At 43.3% G+C, this 21,012-nt stretch overlaps 5 protein-coding genes across 5 annotated transcripts; 2 read left to right on the forward strand and 3 right to left on the reverse strand.

The window, feature by feature from the left end:
• Positions 1 to 90: 90 nt before the first annotated feature.
• Positions 91 to 8,503, reverse strand: LOC115631090 (disks large homolog 5). The gene is made up of 10 exons (XM_030527738.1): positions 8,367 to 8,503; positions 6,657 to 6,758; positions 2,708 to 6,589; positions 2,325 to 2,645; positions 2,013 to 2,267; positions 1,733 to 1,952; positions 1,436 to 1,674; positions 1,141 to 1,370; positions 865 to 1,081; positions 91 to 799 (listed from the first exon to the last, which is right to left on the reverse strand). The coding sequence occupies exons 2-10, from the start codon at positions 6,709 to 6,711 to the stop codon at positions 696 to 698; spliced, it is 5,523 nt and encodes a 1,840-aa protein (XP_030383598.1). The 5' UTR covers positions 6,712 to 6,758; positions 8,367 to 8,503; the 3' UTR covers positions 91 to 695.
• A 500-nt stretch (positions 8,504 to 9,003) lies between these two features.
• LOC115631623 (transmembrane protein 87A) lies at positions 9,004 to 11,969 on the forward strand. Its single transcript, XM_030528429.1, has 11 exons — positions 9,004 to 9,227; positions 9,316 to 9,431; positions 9,496 to 9,556; positions 9,618 to 9,700; positions 9,793 to 9,963; positions 10,197 to 10,358; positions 10,423 to 10,706; positions 10,764 to 10,979; positions 11,038 to 11,158; positions 11,227 to 11,380; positions 11,430 to 11,969. The coding sequence occupies exons 2-11, from the start codon at positions 9,324 to 9,326 to the stop codon at positions 11,657 to 11,659; spliced, it is 1,590 nt and encodes a 529-aa protein (XP_030384289.1). The 5' UTR covers positions 9,004 to 9,227; positions 9,316 to 9,323; the 3' UTR covers positions 11,660 to 11,969.
• Positions 11,970 to 12,479: 510 nt separating this feature from the next.
• On the reverse strand, positions 12,480 to 14,233 carry LOC115631624 (F-actin-capping protein subunit beta). The gene is made up of 2 exons (XM_030528430.1): positions 14,072 to 14,233; positions 12,480 to 13,745 (listed from the first exon to the last, which is right to left on the reverse strand). The coding sequence occupies exons 1-2, from the start codon at positions 14,072 to 14,074 to the stop codon at positions 12,924 to 12,926; spliced, it is 825 nt and encodes a 274-aa protein (XP_030384290.1). The 5' UTR covers positions 14,075 to 14,233; the 3' UTR covers positions 12,480 to 12,923.
• A 317-nt stretch (positions 14,234 to 14,550) lies between these two features.
• On the forward strand, positions 14,551 to 15,404 carry LOC115631907 (39S ribosomal protein L48, mitochondrial). The gene is made up of 3 exons (XM_030528757.1): positions 14,551 to 14,642; positions 14,698 to 14,793; positions 14,855 to 15,404. The coding sequence occupies exons 1-3, from the start codon at positions 14,631 to 14,633 to the stop codon at positions 15,284 to 15,286; spliced, it is 540 nt and encodes a 179-aa protein (XP_030384617.1). The 5' UTR covers positions 14,551 to 14,630; the 3' UTR covers positions 15,287 to 15,404.
• Positions 15,297 to 19,140, reverse strand: LOC115631904 (WD repeat-containing and planar cell polarity effector protein fritz). The gene is made up of 8 exons (XM_030528752.1): positions 18,718 to 19,140; positions 18,129 to 18,429; positions 17,742 to 18,066; positions 17,050 to 17,675; positions 16,478 to 16,989; positions 15,925 to 16,415; positions 15,698 to 15,857; positions 15,297 to 15,641 (listed from the first exon to the last, which is right to left on the reverse strand). Exons 1-8 carry the CDS (start codon positions 19,118 to 19,120, stop codon positions 15,520 to 15,522), a joined length of 2,940 nt encoding a protein of 979 aa, XP_030384612.1. The 5' UTR covers positions 19,121 to 19,140; the 3' UTR covers positions 15,297 to 15,519.
• Positions 19,141 to 21,012: the final 1,872 nt, after the last annotated feature.

Consider the following 21,012-nt stretch of genomic DNA (forward strand, 5'->3'; position numbering starts at 1 on the left):
GTATAAAGCAGATTTATTGTATTTAATACCTTGATATTAAAATATGTTAAATGTTATGCAATTTTAGAAATATATATATATTTTTATAAATATACTTTCTGCGTGAACTTACTGCAGCAGTTTATTCTTTAGAAGACACGACAATTTGCAGTTTTCACAAAAATACAATTTAAGGCTAGTGATAGCATTGATTAAATAACTCTTAATTCCAATTTTTGACGAATAAAGGCAATTAACACTCAATTAAATCTCAAACGATGTAACTCCCTCTCCTACATACACACGTAAGTATGTTTCGCTACATATTTGTAAATATGTACATATATAGGTAATTGAAGGCACATGGTGAGTAAAGCTCGTGGTTTTTAATGTGAAGCTTAAAAGGTGTTGTATATAAAAAGTTATCAAAAAAATGTTTCAATACTTTTAAACCAAATAAGGTGCATAAGCTAAGCATTTTACAATTTTGGGTCTAATCTGTTTCCGCGCTTCAAAACACACACAGCTTAGTCTAATTTGGTTAATGAAATTAATAGAAGCGAATAGAAAACAAAATCTAGACACACCGTCCGGGCCAGCTAGCAATAAATACTTTAAGACGAAACTGATAAATAACATTGAAAGATTGGCCTCCAAGTACCAAACGCAAAGGAGTTTATCTACTATATTTTATTGCTCAGGGATTAGTCCATCATCTATGCATTCGATGTTGGTACCCAAAGCAACTTGTCCTGCTCCTTATCGACAGCATCCTTGATCTGCGTGCACATATGCTTGATACTAACGCCGGGTATGACAGCTGAAGTTTGTTCGAAACAGCTAAGTTTATAGCTTTTGACTGTAATATCGTTCAATCCTACTCACCCGAAATATACTGCTTGTAGTCGAACTCTAGCTTCAGCGCTCTTTCATACATCTCCTTGGCGGCCTTGGGGGATATTTTGTCAATTCCGAAATCACGTATGTCCCGTATTTGCTTTGCCGACTTAAAGCGCAAGAGCAGCACAATTGGATAGATTTGCAAACGCTGCAGTCGTTCCACGGCTGAAATGGACACATCCAGTAAACAGTGGCGCCGATCCTGTTAATAAAAAAATATATATAAAAAAGGCAGTTGAAAAGATTTTGGCTTATGCTTACATTCTTGCAGGCATTGCTGATAGCCTCCACGGTAGTGCACTCGAATTTGTTGCCTCGCCGTCGATAGTCAACGAAAATGTTCTCTTTGAGCCCCTCCTCCATGGCCTCCTGCGAACAATCCATGGCCGTTACCTCGCACAGTTTAAAAAGATTGGAGAAGTCGATTTTCAAGCGATCCATTACGCATTCCGAAAGCGGGCCGATAATGAGCACTGGGCGGCGTATAGGTGCTGCAACAATTGCAATTCTATATTAGAGTTCATGGTATTATGGCTAATCTGATCGAGCAACTTACAGTCCAATAATTCGACGCGCTGGTAACTCAGCACACCCCCATCATCGTTCAAGATGCCCGAGTCGGGAAAAAAGCTTAGCTGTGTGTTGCTGAAGCTAGCGATCTCTGTGGAATCACGGGATGAGCTGCGTTGGTTCTTCTTGCGGCGGAAAAAGGAGCGACGCGCCGAGGTGCTGCCACGCCTTGCCGTTCCAGTATCACAGTCGACCACTTCTCCGGAACGCAGCTCCTCCTCAACCCTACGAAAGTGTAAAATGCCATTAAAATGCTAAGTCCCCTGTCACAACGATAGCTCACTTCATTTGGCTTGGTATGATGCCGCACTCCTTTCGATGGCCCATTGCGTCTAGCTTCCAGGCGCGCCACAAGCCAAAGGTGCCATTGAACACTGTGTTGTCCACATAAAGCACCTCGTCCTTGACAAAACGCAAATCGTCTTCGGTCAGCTCTCCGGTGCGGTCGAAGCCCACGCGTATATAAAACGAATCGCCGGGTTTATCCCATATCTGTTTTAGTGCTGTAGTAAATTTCGGATAATTATGAGACGTCAGTACTTTTGTGAAAGAGTTGGACTCACTCTGCAATTTGTTCTGCACTAGCATTGTTACGGTATCAGTGAGCTTGGAAATTTCGTTGGCTGCCTGCTCAGCTGTGACGCCACGCAAATCGACGCCGTTGTAATCCAGGATCTGGTCTCCTTTGCGTATGCCCGCGTGGTCGGAGGGCGAACCGGCCGCCACATCATGCACAAAAATACCAACTTGGTTGCCACCAAAGAGCTTGATACCCAGGTTTTTTGACTTATCCATGTGAAGCGTTACATAGCGAAGCGCTACAATGAGCTACGGTTAATGGATCGACATCGGAATCAAATGACTTGCTCACTTACTTTCGCTGGTCGACGTCGGCTTTATGTCCGAGGCTGTGGTCGTGGAAGAGTGTATGTCCTGGTTGCTACTTATGTCCGACTGATTTTCGAGACTGTCGGTGAAGCTTTGATCCTTAATGGACTGATGTGAGAGCAGCGAATTGCTCTGCGGGAGCAGATTACTCGACGCTCTTTCCGTACTTTCCGCATTGGGAGGCAGGGCCAGGAGTGCATTACGGGCAGGCGGACGGGGAGAATTGCGTGGTGTCGGTGAACCAGAATGATTCACTGAAGATTCTGGTTCCAGATTGTTTGTGCCCTCGTATTCCGCCGAGTGAAATTCTGAAAACAACAGAGTTTATCGTATTATAGCGGATAACTCGAATTTATAATGCATCACTCACTTTCCGGATTGTACTGCACGAGCATCGTGATGGAGTTACCGCACTGGCGTAGCACATTGGCAGCAATGTCGTTTGTAGCCGCACGCATATTGATGCCGCAAACTTCTAAGAGTTGGTCGCCCACCTGAAGACCCGCACGCATGGCAGTACTCTTGTCGGCTACAGTAGATACAAAAATACCACCTCCGTTGTTATTGCACTGAATGGTGATGCCGAGCGACTTGTCGCTCTTGTCGATCGTGACTCTTCTAAGGTCTCCAGGGCACAAAAAATCCGCCGGCACATTTGCGTTCCGTTTACTGCCGCCATGGCTGAGCACCTCGACGTGCACCTGCGGCATAGGGGAGCCCCGTCCGCTGCCACCGCCATTGGCTCCGAAGCTGGCATGGATTAGGGGCGAGGGTACCGATGACATCATTGCGGCGGCTGTCGGCCGGTCCGCGGGCACCATACCCGATGACGCATACTGATGGTCAATGGAACCGGAGCTATTCTTCACCATGTTGGTGTTCTTGCTGGCGACGCTCGGATTGGAGGGTATGCGAAGACGCTGGTTATCCTTTTTGCGCGGAAAGGTGCCGCCCTCGTAGATGACGCCCGTGACGTTCGTGCTGCCCACTCCCATGCCGCCCATGCTGGTCAGACCGTACGGATAATGCGGATGGGCGTAGTCGCTCAGATAACTCGGATGTGTATGCTGATTGGACGGATGCTGATGGCCAAGCCCATGACCATGACCCTGGCTGTGGCTATTAATAGCCGACGGTGACACAAATTCCAGATCGGTTGGTATGCCAATGGCGTTGCTGCCACTCTGCGTATCATGCGGTGTTGCGGGAGCCAGGGGTGGAGGTGAGGGTAGAGTCAATGGGCTAGAACGCCGCATATAACGTATCCCATGGCTTGGATGGTTGGATGGTCCGAAGCTGGGAAAAAGTGTATGCCGATTACCTGGCATGTGCGATAGAGCATGCTGCGTATAATTGCTGCCAACCCCGGAGCCAATGCTCTCACTATCGCTGGGATACTTGGGCACGTGCTTCACCGCCTGCGGCATGGGCACGATACGCTTCGGGTACATCGAGAGCACCGAGTACTCGCTAATGGGTGGACTCTTGGCGGAGAGTATAGATTCGATGGAGTTTTGCGACTTTAGCGAAATAACATCGGAGTGGGCGCTACCCGGCTGGTTGCCGGCGGAACCTCTTGAATTGGCGTGGACCGCACTCAACGGCATGAAGACGGCATTCGCTTTTGGCGGTGGCGCCGGCTGCTGCTGCTGGAACATGTCAAACATTTGCTGCTTCCGTGCTGAGAATTCGCTAGCCACGGATCCAGGAGTCGTATTGTTCATCACCTGCTGCTGCGCCTGCTGGCCGCTGGTTTTGGGCTGATAAAAATCGCCGGCTGGTGTGATGTTCAACGAGAAGCGATGTGAGTTGTGCGGACGGGCGGCGCCATAACGTTCATTGGAAGGCAGCTTAATGCGTGCATTGGCGCCCATGAGGGGTGCCGGACGCTGCAAGGGTTTGTGAGGATCGGGCAGCATATCCGCTGTGGCATATAACGAATGGCGAGGATAGCTGGCGCCACCGCCCGCGGCGCTGCTATTGGTGGCGTTACTGCTGTTGTTGGGGTTGGGCTGAAATAGTGTTGAAGCTGCTGAGCTGACCGGATTGGAGTTACGATTTGGATGCGACTTAATGGCGCTGCCATTGCCATTATGGCGTATGTGTGCCAGCGGCTTGGAGAGCTGCGGAGGTAACGGAGGCGGCTCCTCCTTGTCTCCAATGTCGTCGTCCCTGTCTACATTAATAGGACCCGCGCTGAAGAGCGACATTAAGGCGCGCTTCTTCTCACTGCGCTGTACAATGGTGCCGGTGGCACTCTCATGCGATATGTTGGTACGCGGCCAAGTACCCATACTCTTGCCGGCATCCTCCTTCTCTTTTTTGGTGCGCTTCTTGTTCTTAAAGAGATTCTCCTTGCTTTTCTCTGAGCTGTTTTCGCTCAGCACTGAATCCAGGGCGGCGATGGCATCGTCATGCTCCTGTTCGAAACTGTCGTCAGTGGTGCCCGGCTTGCTAAACTTCAGCTTACGCAGAAAGTCGGCGAACTTCGACGGATGTTTGGCACTACCACTGTTACTCACGTGCTGCATTGAATCTATGGAATCTGTTTGGGCGTATGAGGTGGTCATACGATTCTGGCCCTCGCCATAGCCACCCAACTGATTTTGCACGTACTTGAGTGCAAAAATTGAGACGGTCTCATTCCGAGTATCGTTCAACAACTGCATCACCTCATCGATGGACTGCACCGAGTCCATAGACTTGTTGTTGATGCTCAGAACGCGGTCACCTACATCGAGCTCCGGCTCATAGGAGGCCAGCGAGTTCTTCTCGATCTTGGCTATGAAAACGCCCATGTCAAGCTGCAGGCCGTGGTTCGCATTGTCGCGCATGTTCAGATGTACTGAGTAGGCATGGCGCTTGCTGTAACGGGTGCGGGACACAAGCAGCAAACTACGCGGCGCACTAGCCCGTATTTCGTCGAGCACCATTCGTTTGCTCAACGCCTGACAGTCAAGATTGTTGACTTTACAAATGACATCGTTTATCTTGAGCTTACCAAAGGCTGGAGAACTGTTGGTGACGCCACAGACAAGCTGCCGTTTGTTAGTGTCGTCCAGAATTATGCCCAGATCGGCGTCATGATAGTTGGAGAGCTCTATTTCAAACATGTCGACGGCCTCATAGCTACTCATGCGGAAGCTGCGGCGCGAGGCACTGTCTAGGTTCTGGTTCTCGATCTGCTCCTTTAGCAGATCGATCTTCTTTTGAGCTTCGTCCTTTTGCTTCTTAATTTTCTCGCTGTCCCGTATCGCGAGCAGTAGATCGGATATAGCTTTGTCACGCTCCTTGCGCAGATTATCGCAAAGCGTTTTCACAGAATCACGCTCCTGCACGATTTTCTCCCTCTGCGATATCGCCCAGTCCCGCACGCGCTTCGCCTCCTCGGCATCCTGCACGGCACGGTCCACCTCGGACAGAGCTTTTTCCAGATTCTTGCGGAGTTTCTCCAACTCCTTACCTTCATCCTTACTGTCCGAAAACTCCTTTGACCAAGAGCTTTCACGCGACTTAAGCAAATCGCGCTTTTTCAGATCCGCATTGGCCAGCTGCAATGATTTGATTTCGCTTTTGCAAATTAGTTCGTCCTTTTTAAGCCGTTCGATTTCCTTGTTAGCCAATGCCAAATCATCGGACATCTTCTGATGCTCTTGCAATACATTGTCCTTCTCTGATAGCAACTGATTCAGTTCTTCGGTTAAGGATACAACATTTTTGTTTTCCTTGGAGAGCATAACTTTCAACGTCTGAATCTCATCGCCCCGATCGCGATAGAAGTTGCGCTCCTTTTCCAACTCAATGTATGACTTCTTATATTTCTCGCGCTCGACCACCCACATATTTCGCTCTTTTTTGAGCTCGGCCAGCTTGTCGCTGCAACTTCCGTCACATGGTGGCTTGTTAAAGTAGAAGGCATTGCTGCTGGCTGGCGGGGCATTCCCATTTTGATTCTCTAACAGCAGAACCTTGTGTTCCAACAGTTTATTGTCTTGTTTTAAGCGTGCGTTTTCGGCCGCAATATCCGTAAACTTATTACGATCAGACACGTAATAATAACGACGCTCCATATCTGAGTGCTGGTGTCGGAGTGTGTTGAGATCCAACATATATTTTGCAGCATTTCCGCTGCTTACGTTGCTATTCACCACATTGCCGGCCCCATTATTGTTGGCCATATTTGTGGCCGCTGTGCTGGAATTGGATGGCGCGCGGAGTGTGCTGTCGTAGCCCACATACTCCGAACTCTCTTCTGAAATAAGCCAGTTAGCAAGGTGTCAATCCTCTGTGGCATATCTCAGTTTCACTAAATATCTCACCTTCTTGACTGCTTGTGCTGGTCAAGGAAAGGTCTCCCGATGTCATCTCCGCCATCACAGCATTGTGTTAATTAAATAGATATATCCAGCGCTTGGAAAATTCTTGTATCGAAGAGCATAAAATGGTATTTTATTAACAATGGGAAACAATCATGCATTGGCTTAGTATTTGGATAGTATAACTATTATAAGTATGTTAGAATCTAGCAATTTATTAAAACAGGAGAATAGTGTGAAATAGTCGACATTTCGAATCAAATGGTTTAAAATTAAATTACTATTTCACCAGCAGTATAAATTCTTTTGAATAGTATACAAATTATTGAAACTTTAAGAGATCTAACTTGGGACAATTTACTTCGTTTCACAGGGTTTAAGATAAAGAAACAGAGAATTTTGAGAAAGTATTTCCTTTCCAAATAAAAGCCTTACCTTAAAATAATAATCAACGGAAAAAAGATTAAAAATTTTTTTAAATGTTCAAATTGAAGTGCAATACATCAACCACAACAACTAAGAGGCCATCGCTAAAGACAAAACCGACGAACTCGAGTAGCAAAGCAAAAAACACAATTTTCAGCTTTCAAGGGGCTAATGACTTTATACGCCAGCGTTGATGCTAGTTGTGCAAAAATGTGTCGTAATTAACTAAAAGAGAAGCAGGCCCATAGTAACAAAACCAGCGCATTAATTGAAGCAACGAAGCAGAGACCGCAAATTAATAACAGCCTATAGTTCCACGCCGACACCAGGCAGATGAAATAAGTTTGGATTGAGTTGTATTATTATACAGATCACAAATATATAAAAACAGAATTTAACAACCCGTTTTAATTATAGATATTCTGATATTAATTTAGCTCCCAAAAATTAAGTCTATTTTCTCCGGTCCCTTCCAGCCCAACAAAAAACTTAAGGTACGACGAAATTTTTTGTTCGATGTTAAGAGATGGCATGATTAAGGGTGAAACTTTTTGCTGTTACCACTTAGATCAATTGGCTGTTTTAGACGAACGACATCACGAGAGAGCTTACAAAAACAAAATACTTGCAACCCAAACACAAAAGCAGATTGAGGCAAAAACAAAATACAAGTTGTACATGTGTCGTTGATAGATTTTGTGCAGGATTTACATGATCCTAACGGGGGTTTTTGTTGTGGACGTTATAGTACTCCGGATTAAAAATGTCGTGCCCACCGCTATCGTAGCCTATCGGATTTCAATTATTCTTCAAGTTTATTTTTCAAAACATAGTGAATTTGTTTATTAAAAATGCAGATTTCTAAACAGCGACAACTATTTTGTACATGATAAAATTTGTTTATATAAATATATTCATATTAAAAAAAAACGTATGTTTAATATGCTGATAATAGGGTAAGCATTTAGCCTGCAACTACTTGATTTAATCTCAAAAACGTCACAAGAGTGAATATCTGACGTCATTTTAATAAGCTCTTATTTCAGCCGTTTAACGGACCTGCGCAATGCATCTCCTTCTTATTATTTGTTCATGCGCGAGAATGGAAGAGCAACAGGCGAATGATCGCGACGTTTACCGTGTTTGGGGAGCAACAAAAAGCAGTTAAGGCGCATCAGTGAGGTCAACGAAATCCAGAAATTAAGGAAAGGGGTAAAAATTTCAGGCACATACAATAATCAAAGCCTTAAACAAGATAGGGGCCAACTAATGCAACACAATACCTACACAATCACAATGCAGACGTCACTGCTTTTTTTACTCTCACATTTTTTTTTTTTTGGTTTTAGAGATCGATCTTCATGCACGGTTACAGCGACGACAGAGCAAAATTTCAAATAACTTAGTAGCGCTTTTAGCAAATCCTATCATTTATATTTGAACATAATTAACTGATTCAGTTTTACGTACGTATATGTATAATACAATTGTTAATTATGTGTTTTTATTGCGTTGCACTAGAGATGTAAAACAGCATCGATGTCACTTTAAACTAAGGGTGATACTTTCACAAAACCGATAAGAAATATTTCACTCCCAATTTAAAAACTACACATCTCCGACTATATCAACTTCAAATATACCACGATTTTAAACACTCCAGAGATTTTTAACAAGCAACATCAGATTAAAACAAAGCTTTGACCGTGAACACCAAATACAAATACTACACATAACTTATGCGATAAGTTTTCACGATGAATAATTTATTTTGGTATTTAAGTCGATAGGCTAAATGATTATTCACCGAACCAGCTGCTGTTAATATTTTGTAATATTTTTTAACACTGCTTTATTCTTCGATGAATTGCTCATTTTATTTATATCGGTAATAACAGTAGCAGTAGTACTAAAATCAACAAAAAATCACACAAATTAAACAATAAAATCACATGGTTAAATTTACTTCAGCTTTTAGTGTTTGTATTCAGACGTAATTGCTTTTCTGAAAAGTATATTTCCTGGGCCGTTTGAAAAATGCCTGCTACTGGATGTAATAAAAACAGACTACGCCGTTGACCGTCGATATCCACCAATGCGAACACTTATCAATTCAATAACTTATCATTCAGTCGCTTTGGATCCATGGTGGGTTTTTATTTTGGGGTTTGCACTGACATATGCATGTAATAAATAAATTGCAATACATTTTAATCCGCTATTTTGCAACGCGCAGAAAAAAATATGCCCACGTTGACTTGTGTTTTATTGGCGTTGGCAGCTATCTGTCTGGAGGTGGTCGCCGTCAGCGGAAAATCCGACCCCGGTCTTATAGATATAGCTGTAGACGCGGTAAGTTGTAAACCATTTGGCCATATGATTTTTAATCTAAAAGGCACAATTCTCACTTTGGCAGGAACTCTCAAAAGTTAGGGAGCAGCGTCCGCTGCTGGCCGACACAGAAATTTATGTGAAAAGTAAGTTCGAATTGCCACAACTGGCTTAGAATTCTTAAATACAATTTGAGTATGTTTTTAGTACAATGTGCAAGCGATGCAGAGCCAGAATTGTCAATACAATTTACGCTGACGGAGCACCCATGTTTGTATGACGACAACATGGTAAGTGGGACAAGAACGTGCATACGCACATGCATAGGTAATAAGTAATTTGCTTGTTTGTCAACAATGTTTTTGGTTTATTGTGATTTCAGCTGCGTCTAATGAGCGAAACTCCAAGTGCAAACGCTAGTAAAGTGATCTCCACAGTAACCACAACAGCAAAATGTGTCAGTCTGATTCCACTGCGTCAGAAAATGGAGGACACAATCAAACCGCCCCCAGGCGATCTACACCCCATTAAGCAGAACAAACATCCATATTCGGTAATTTGCTCAAATGCTTTTAAGATAGGGCTATCGCGCATGTTTCTTATGTGTTTGTACAAATGTGTGTGTGTATGATGACTCAGCTGGCAGCAATTTCATAAACAAACTAATGTACCTGTCAGTATTAAGTACTTTTATCGTTTTAGTGTTGTTGGCGAATGTACATGGTTGTTTTAAAATGAATGATAACTAATGACCCGTATTGTTTAAAAATTTACTGATTTTTTAAGGCCACAACAAAGCCGTTCATTAAAATAACGGAGGATGGCATATACGAATTGGAACTGATTATACAGACTATTCCAGCAGGCCAGTCATTCAAAGCTACTGTGGGAATCGAGTTCTTGGGACCACATGGCTATATATCGGCGATTGATTGGCCGTTTCTGCCTGTAAGCATAATTTTTCATCATTCCTACACATAGAGGAATAATGTTAATTGCTCTTTTTTTATAGTTCTACTTGATAATGTGCATTGTGTATGTTATTTTTGGCATAATCTGGCTGTTGGTCTCTTTTGCGCAGTGGCGGGACCTGCTACGCATACAATTCTGGATAGGTGGCGTCATCTTGTTGGGTATGCTGGAGAAAGCCTTTTTCTACGCCGAATATCAAACCCTGAGCAGCACGGGCGTGACGGTACAGCATGCTGAGCTGGTAGCGGAGTTTGTCTCGTGCGCTAAGCGCACGCTGGCCCGCATGCTTGTTATTATCATGAGCCTGGGCTTTGGTATTGTGAAGTAAGACAAACAGGATGAACTCTTCTCTTTCCCATTACTTTAACTTCTATTTAATAGACCGCGTCTTGGGCCCATGCTGCATCGAGTAGTGGGTGTAGGTCTGCTTTATTTTATACTCGCCTGTATCGAGAGCTATTTGCGCATTACTAATGTGAAGAGTGAACGCAGCGAGCTGCTTGTAGCCAGTATACCACTTGCCGTGCTCGACACTGGCATTTGCTGGTGGATATTCACCTCCTTGGTGCAAACGACCAGGACACTGCGGCTCAGAAGGTATAAATGTGCCGTTTGATATATTCTACCCACTTTATCTATCTCTGCTATCTCTTAGAAACATGGTCAAGCTAGCACTATATCGACATTTCACAAACACACTGATATTCGCTGTCATTGCTTCTGTCATCTTCATGCTGTTTGCGTTGCGTTTGCGTAGAACTGAGAACTGTACACCAGTAAGTGAAGGACTGTCTGCTTAACTCGCTAATTAACTAGACTTATCCATAATTTGCACATTTCGCAGGGCTGGCGTGATATCTGGGTGGACACTGGGTTCTGGCACATACTCTTCTCGGTGCTACTGCTTGTCATTATGATATTGTGGCGACCTACGAACAACAATCAGCGATACGCGTTTACACCGCTTCTAGACAATCCTGAGGATGAGGACGAAGAAGGTAATAGCAGCAACCTTTCAACTAGATTTACAAACTGCTTTTATTACAGAAGAAGAAGATCAGTTTGTGGCTGATACTTACGGTGTTAAGATGCGCAGTTCACATCAGAATGGAACCAGCAAACCGCCGGCGAATGCACGTGCCACCACCACTGAGGAGGACGATCTGCGCTGGGTCGAGGAAAACATTCCTTCATCAATGGCTGATCCTGCGTTGCCGGTGTTAGACTCTGATGAGGAGATCATAAACACCAAATTTGAAGTCTCCAAAATGCAATAGACCGCTGCTCTTGCACAAGGACTAGGTCTAGACTAAAGACTTTCATATCTGTTGTTAAGCGAGCAAGCGGAGAAGTTCAAAACTTGCATTGGCACGGATATGAGTTTTATTTATTTGCGTTCTCTCACATCCTTCATCGAAACGACCACAATACGCACCAATTGCTGGACGACGCTTGATTAATTTCTTTCAGGACTTACAACAACCTGCGACGCCTGCTTGCTTGTCTATTTGCGCTATTAAGCCATGTAATATATTGTATGTAATCGTACTTTCGTTTAAATAAATTTAATTTATTGGTAATCACTAATTTAGGGTTTAGTTATATATGCAATCATATATTAATATTGAATTCAAATCCAAATGTATTCTTACATTATTTATTTTGTATTTAAAAACGAAGTCATGACTGTGTGTTAAAAAGATAACTTGCACACGTCCCATTAATGACATCAACACGCAAGCAAAACAAAATTAAATTCAACTATATATCGACGAATGTATGTATTTTCTATTTTACTTATTGTATGTATTTTTAAGGCAACACAAGGTAGACAGACTATTTAAAAAGTAGAAGCGCAAACCTATGATCTTTCTTATACAAATGCGATGAACCATCAATGTATTAAATGTAAATTTGATGTGAAAAATTATTTGATCTACACTGAAAAGGTTATACCGATTTAGAAAATTGTGAAGATTGGAAAGCTAGCTAATTACTCCCTTTACCATTTCAAGGTATTTTCACAATCTAGTGACGATCTGTTTATTAGTTTCCATCAATAAGAACTGTTTCGCGTATGAAATTAGAACGTTTCAATTAAAAGAAAAATACCGCACTTTATTTTACTTGTACGTTTAAAAATACAATAAAACTTACTTTGCTCTTTTAACAAACCCCGACATAATTTGCACCATGGTGTGCTGAATATTTAAGAGTAGTCCAATTTGTTAGGGCTCGCCTTTTTTAAAATTCTAGTAACGAAAGCACTATATTTTTATGAATGTGCTTCGAATAAATTGAATTCGTTTAGAAGAACTAAATGCACAATTTAAAGTGTTGGTTGTTTATGGGAATTTAACAATTTCAGTTAACAAAGTTTTGGAAAAAAACTGCAATGCATTTTGATTTAAGAATACATATAAGGATGAAATAATGCTAAGGGCTCTGATTCTATTTTGTATGCCATTCGGCCTGCTCCACATCAATAATTGCATGTAAATGTAAATGTTTCTGTCATTTAATTGAATTGCATGCTGTGTTTTATTCCGGCTTGACATTGCGCCTTAGGATTGCGGCTGCCAAATCCTGTTTCATAGCCGCCTGCTGACGCTGATCGGCCAGCGACTGCGTGCTTCGCAAGCCGTTCACAATATCCTTCGTTTTGCCGAAGTAGATTTCGTTGAGAGTGTTGCGGATTTTGTTTTCCATTTCCTCTACCATTTTGCCAATGTTGGCAATGTGGGGCGACGATTCGCTGACATTGGCATCCTGTTCAGTCTGGCGGGTGAGAGATCCTCCCAAGTTCATAGTGCCGGAGCCCTGCTTGTTTGTTTGCAACCACAGCATGGCGGTTGACGTCAGTTTGTAGTGCGCCGTGCGTCCAGTGGTTTTCTCTTGCACCTCCACGACATGTATGGAGTCCCAACAGCCACGAATCATTTTACTGCCATCGCCGGCTTTTTTAATAAGTATTACAGCGGCAAAGCCGTGATCCAAGTCCCACAGATACACCGAGGACACGCCGCCTTCGTAGTACATCTCCCGGTACTGGTCGAAAGCGTAGTTTGCTTCAATTTCCAGCTTCCTTAAACGTTCCGACGGCATTTGTCCATCTTCTAGTGGTGGATAGTAAGTATTCGACCAGGGCGATCGATACGAGTCACCGTCCCGGTTGTAGTCGCATAGCAAATAGTCCTTCCCATGCTCTTTATCTTTTGCAATTTTCAACGGTTGATCCACTGAAGACAGCAAATCCTCACACAAGTCTGGTGCCAGATCTATTAAGTCGATTAAATTCTTCTCGATTTGTTGGGGCGGCAGCCGGCGCATTAGATCCAGTGCGCAATCCATTTGCATTTCCGACTAAAAAATGAATGCGCACATAACATTTTGTTTAGGTAATAATAAATGAATAAGACGCTGCTATAATACTCATTCCTGCACTGCTTGTAGATATGTGTATGTAAGTCCGGTACAACATACATACATATGTATGTGAATATCTATATATGTACATATGTATGTATGAGCAATTTTTTGAGGTCAGTGACTACCGCCTTCGAGCTGCCAGAATTTTATCTTACACTCTGATAACAATGCATTTATTCAGTTTACCACAAAATAAAACTGATACCACCCGCATGAAAAATTCCTTTTTTGTTAGTTTGCATATCTTTTGAATTACTCACCATTGTGTTGAAGTTTTGGGAGCTTTACTTTCAGTCTGGTCCGAGTAATGTACAATTCAATGGATTCGCGTTTCGCAAAGCCCGTTTATTCGTCTTAGTTATTATTTATACAATTTGGCTTTTCAGTAAACCTGGACTTTAAAACAAACGAAGGCAAAATCTGTAAATCTCTTAGATACGAGTACTTATGCAGTGCTGGCGATGCATGCAACATCGATTTTTTAGTGTAACGATGTTTTCCGTAATGTCGATACATCGATATTTGAAAAACATGAGATTAAATACCATCACCATAAAATATTCCAATAGAAAACAGTTGCATCCAATATTTTTACTGGATATAACGTATATTTCCTTAAAAAAAACACCTTGAATGTAAATTAATGTAAGAAAAAGATACAAAGCTTTGTACCAATTCCATCAGCAAAAGTGCAACTGTTATCTATACCATCGGAGAAAAATACTGTAAATGTACAAGACTTAAGCATTTTTCAACACTTTCGGCAGAACAAATTTTTAGGTGTTGTGACATAAATAGCTTTAAGTACTGTTACCAAAAATGATTCGCAAAGTAAATGATATTACATTTTGCTGAGGGTTTTCTTATCAAACATATTTTTTAACAGGTTATACCAACGGTGCAGATTATTCTGAAAGCTCAAAGACCATTGAGCTCAATAAGATTGAGCAGTAGCAGCATTTACGAACCGGATTATCTTGATGTAAGTTAGATCTGATTGGAATTGTTTAATAAGAATTGATGCTCACTTCTATATAAATCAGTCGCTTAAACCCAAATACCCCCAATTTGAGAGTTTAAATGTGCAGATTAAGGGTTATGATTACCCCATACTTGAAAGCTACCAGAGCTTTTTGCACAGTGTAGCTGAATATTTGGACATTGACGTTTTGGATTGCTACGCCCTTCCGCCACAACAAACCCAAGTACAGCGGCTCCGTCCAAACTCTGCTGTCGTGGAAGCAGAGTATAAGCTGACAACGTACGAGCGCAGTCTGCAGCTAAACAACGTTGAAGCGCCCGTTTATCCCCAATTTCTACGCATCGCAGAGGCAGCGCTGCCCGAAGGCGTTAAGCTTACCGTGCAACAGCACACGGACGACTGCGAGGAGCGGCGTTATGTGCCTGACAGAGATTTGTTGGACTTGAAGGCGGAGTTAGAGCGCATGCAGGGTGGCGTTGTAAAAAAGAAATAGTTGGACCAGATTTTGCCATTTAGGAAAACATTTAATTACCACTAGGCTTTGTTCAAATATTTGTATAAACAAAGAAAAAAACAATAATGCAAGCAATGGCTTACTTCGCCGTTCACTATTTAAAGCTTTTTACTGCTTGGACGGAATTAATTAGCGGTTATCTTTAAACTTAGGGAAGACGGGCATCTAGATTTAACTTAGCGAGAAATTGCACTATAAATTAGCTGCGGCTGCTAAACCACACCAAAATGGACCACCTTAATGGATGGAGCTGAGGAGGCAGACGGTGTCGTTGTCGTGCCTTTACTGTTGCTCTGGTCTTCATCTCTTCGTCTCGCGGGCGGTCGAGTCATATCTGTAAACATAATTGGGTTAAAATGTGGGCTTCTGATATCTAAAGATATTACTCACTTGTGGATATGGGATTGAAATCCTTAAGGTATTCATCATTTGGATGACATAGTGGCAGACTGTCGGCCAACTCCTTTTTCGGATTGGTAAGATGACGGACAGCAGGGCGTGAATAACCATTGCGTTTGGGTGGCATAGGCTTCTCCTTGCGTGGAATCTCCTGCAATATTTGAAAAATACGACTGCTAAGCCCCTAAATTGAAGAACCAGCTTTTAGAACAACTTACTGGCACCACAGCGACCTGTATTGTGTCTGAGAATTTGACTTTGTTTTTCTCGCCATTTCCACACTTAACTATGGACGCATCCTTGCTGTTACCATTGCCATTTGCTATAGTCGGCGCATTAGCGGGTTGAATTGAAGTGCATGTTGGGGCCCCAGTCAAGCTGTTGGACAGGATGGAGGCAGTTGGCTTCTTGAGTAACAAACGCTTCTGGTACTCTTCATTGATCACTGTGGGTAGGACTGCGGGTATATTGCCAGACACCAGTGGGTGTTGGTAGAATTTCGGCTGATAGCTGTGACTTGTGGGCGGTGGCAGTGCAGAGAAGCTCTTGCTGTTGCTAGTCGGCATGGGTAGCGGGCACTGTTCGCTGGAAATTGGCGCATCTGGAGCTCTCGGCAATGTAGTTAACGAAAATCTGCTCGATAAAGTGACGTTGTTAATGCTAGGCAGTCCCACGGCTTGATCCGGCACATCCTGGGACAAAAAGTTGCCTGCAATAAAAACAATCAAGTATAATCAATGTTGATACTATCAAGCCATGAAAAGCACTTACCATTGTCGTTTATATTTAATGGACTTGCCATTACATTGCCGACAATTTTTTGTGATAGCGTTGCCAAAGATGTCGTCATTGAAGATGGCGGAATGATGGCCCGCACTTCGGGTAGTTGTGGTTGGCGTGTACGCTCCTGCAGCATGTCTACACGCAACTCTGGCTTCGGTATGTTGATTTTAATCATCTCCGCATTGAACACTTTTGACTTGAAGGAGGGCAATGGTGGCACATAATTTTTCAGCGCGTTTGGCTGCAAGGACTGACTGGGATTGCGGAGCTCGGAACAAGTGGATCGCGAACAGGCCGATTCTGAGCGAAACTCGCAAGCCAAACTCAGATTGCCATTAGCGCGGTCCTCCTCGTGGATTATGGCAGCGGCCTGGCTGAACGCGGCCTGCGCGAACTCACTTAGACTGGAAATGCATTTTGAAAGGTTGAAGATATCCATAAACAGATCATAGTCCTCGATCTCTTGGGCTATCTCAAAGGCCTCAGCGAAAAGATTTTTTCTAAATAATACATTGCTCTTGAGTAATATATAGTATTCGAGCCGAACAAATGTTTCTTACCGGAGCAGAAAGAAGCAAAAACGCCGCTTCAGATCGAACATTTGATCGCTAAACTCGTCCTTTGTCTCCTCGGATAGAGAGTCTGTGAATGTTCTAATGGCCTTGGCCATTAGCTCGATGCGTAAGCGGCGATGATCGGCGTAGAAGAACACATAGTTAGCGATTTTGTGCAGCGTTATTAGGCACATTGCTCCATAGGTATCCCAGTTCAGCGCGGCCAGGACGTTCACGGCACGTTCCAGCTGATGCAGTCGCAAATATTTGTCGGCAATTACGTCCACAGTCATGCCCGAGTTGTGGATATCGCCACGCATACCAGCACCTGAAAAAAGGCGCATGCAGCCAATGGGGCCATGCTCGTAAAGCAGCAGCAGAAAGCAGTCTGTTTGTGCGTATTTGTGCGCAAAATTAATGAGCTCGGGCTTGCGACTGAACGTAATGCTCAGCAGAGTTGGCTGTGTGGGAAAGAAATGCGAGAGGTCCAGCAGACTAAACGGTGTCACATCTTCACTTAACATCTGGTTGCAAACGGGTGCGAGAGCCAGATCGAAGCATTGAAACTGCGAACTTTCGTTTGCAATCATAATTAGCGCCGAATCACAGTGCCAAGTACATTGTGTGGGTACCTGCAAAGGGTATACAGACAATTAGAAAGGTAGAGTACTGAGCTTATTGCTCATAACTGAACTTACGATCTCGACTTGAGCCACGTATTTTGTTGTTTGCAGTACAAGGTCATGCAGACAGATGTTGCTGGCAATTGTGCCTAAGAAGAGCTTTTCCTGGTCCGGACTGAACGCGAAGCAGCAAATTTGACTGCCCATGGGTATTGATGTAGTTGAGATGCGGGCCATCTTTCCTGTATTCACTTCGTACGAACAGATTTCTGCGGAGATTTCTCCTTTGCGAGTTATTTTCTGCTCTAACGTTATTATTTGACTCTCCAACGAGCGCAGAAAGTCAACACAGAGCGGATCGTTTTCAGACCAGCAGTAGGCAATCGATTCCAGTTGCATGCTGCCGAAATAAATTTGGATTAGCCGATTGATGCGAACATCGAAGACGAACCTAATTCTTACCCCTGAATTTTGAATACGTGTATGTTGGCGCGATCCTGATCGCGTATAGTGGGCCGCCAGGGGTACACCTCGTTCTGGGACGACTGTGTCCACACGACGAACAAGTCAAAGCTACTATTTACCGTTAGATGGCGTGCCAGCTTGCGCTCGGCGGCGCCTGGAATGATGACATGAAATATACGGGGATCCATGTTCGCAATTTTTTCGGGCCCCTGCGGTCGGACATTCGGCTTCTGAAGATGCACCACAGTCAACTGATTTGTATTGTAGGCCAAGACGATGTGGGAACGTGTAAAAAATGCTAAAGAAGACAAAGTGCCGGGTGTACGGCAAAAGGCAAACATGGACATTATGCAGAAAAAAAGGCACACATACAATTATTTGCAACAAACAAGCTGTAGATTAATTAAAAACTACAATAACTGCATGCAACTGCCTACATGTGAATGCGCACGTCTGACTGTCTCTGTGTATGTGTGTGGGAAAGTGCGAGTGCAAATGCAAATTTCTCCAGCGCAAGCGCACACACTTACATTTGTATATGTACATATAAACATATAATTGTGCAGCAAACAAGAAACGCACTCACCATCGGTAATGACCTCGGTGGCCAATTTCCCAACGAGATACTTCTCAAATACCATGCGCAGTATGTCGCCCGTGTAAACATCGACGCATATATGCGCAATGACCCCGTTAGCAAAGAGGAGGAGCACTTGCGCCGCATCCTGCCATTCCGAGTGGACAAGCTTGTGAGTCCTTAACAGTTCCTCTAGCTTCTTTAGATTGTCTTTTAATCTGCCCGCCGTTTTGCGACTGTTCTTCAGCACAGTTCTTCCATTTCGACGCTCCGTGTAGTCCCGTTTTGCCAGCGCTATTACATCCTGCGCTTGCGGGTGTTGGCGCATGTAGCGAAATGCACCCAAGTCAGTGTTTTTTACGCGCACATCTTCGCGTGTGGTCCAAAAGTGGGTTTCATTAAGTAGCAACATGCCCGTGCTTTACATATGTATATAATAAATGCACTGCCGTTTGATTTGTGTCACTTTCAGCAATTTGATTTCGAAAAACATTCGCGTCGATGTCGTCTACTGTCACAACGACAGCCTTTAAAGTATGAACAAAACGTCGTAAACAACGAACAATTTTTTTTTAATACGTTTATTATTCCCTGTTCACCGTGTTTTCTTTTTTTTTTTTTTTTTTTTTTTTTTTTTGGGTTTAAGTTACCACGATGCCCTTGGGTATTGTGGAATTATTTGGCCGCCCACTTATTGGTGAAGTGGAAATTGCCACACTAGATAAATGTAGGATGTTGCTTGAAATTACAGTTTGACTTTTGTGTCATTTATGAAGTTTACTATTGCGTTATATTCTTGAACCGACTCATGCTTAAAGAAAGAGTGCAGATTGTTATATTTGGTTAGCGATGGGACGCGTTGTCGATTTGTATTATGTTTTGGACATTCAAATATGATGTGTGATGCGCTATCGGGAACGCCGCAGCTGTTACATTTGTTATCGTCGATAACATGCATTTTTGAAAGAGTGACTTTATCGAATGTGTATCCACTAAGCAGTCTATTAATTAGTTTTGTATTGTTTGCGTTAAAATTGCAGCTCTTATTTTGGAACCACGGTTTTCCAAGCGTGGTCGGAAAAAGTGCGCAGTACGCTCAGTTTTTCTCTGCCACGAATCTGGCGTACTCTAGTTCCCATTCGTCATGGATTAGACTGTACATGGTACGCACTGCATCCTTTAAGCTCCATTTTAGCACCATGAAGGTGCCGTCTGTTGTTGCTCTTTTGGCTGCCGTGTCCACCGCGGAATTTTGGGGAATACCCACATGTCCCGGTATGAAATGTAACTCTACAGCTAAAACACTGGAACAGTTATTAATTTTTCTTTTAATGTTGTTTGCTATGGAATTGTTAAGCGAATGATTTATTAGTGTTTGCACGCTGCCTCGGCTGTCCGTTAAAATTGCCACATGGGAAATTCTCAACCAGATTGCATGATCAACTGCCTTTTCAATTGCAATAAGCTCTGAGGAGAGAGACGAGAGGATTTTGTTTGTATAGAAACTATCTACAAACCCTGATTCTTCCTGCAAAAAAGCAGAGCTTGAGTGGCTGGAGGTGACCGATCCGTCGGTAAAATATAGCTTAAAGCCTCTGCTTCTCAGACTGGAGGCTTTCTCATTAAAAATCAGGCGCATGGTTGAATTATCCATGGACTGCTTGTTTCTTGCTGAGCCCTTCAAAAAATCCGTGTCTCCTTTCATTTTTGCGCATTTGAGAGGTATTAGAGGAATCTCTTCAATGTGGTCTAGTATGTTAGCAAACCTCCTGTAAACCCTCGCATAACTAGTGTTTATCGTGCTGGTGGATGACAGCAAATCGCAGACTGGTAAATTGAAAGCAAATGCTTTTGCCAATTCTTTGGCTGTGAGGAATAAAATCCTGAAATCCGGTGGCATCTCTGCTGCCATGTGGTAGATGATTTGAATGGGGGTACATTTTATTAGTCCTAACGCTTTTCTCAGGTGCATATTGGTATGGCTTTTGACCTTAGCTAGGGCTGTCTTGGATAGGTTGCTAAAAGAGGAGCACGCGTATTCCAGCCTGCTCCTGACGAAAGCCTTGTGCAACAAGATTCCTTGCCTAGGACTGACACCGTATTGACAGCCGCTAAAGAGCCTGATGAACGCACATGATTTATTGGCCTCTGAGATAGCCTGACTAATATGGGTGCATGCCGAGTTATTTGCTGTTATGTTCCTGCCTAAATAGCTGATTTGTGCAACTTCCTTAATGTGGAAACCTTGGCTTACCAAATTTAGTTGTCTTCTGCGTGAGCTGAAGTGAATGACTTTGGATTTGG

This window comes from Scaptodrosophila lebanonensis, unplaced genomic scaffold (genome assembly GCF_003285725.1).
Source record: "Scaptodrosophila lebanonensis strain 11010-0011.00,11010-0021.00 unplaced genomic scaffold, SlebRS2 tig00001412-arrow-pilon, whole genome shotgun sequence".
Lineage (NCBI taxonomy): Eukaryota > Metazoa > Arthropoda > Insecta > Diptera > Drosophilidae > Scaptodrosophila > Scaptodrosophila lebanonensis.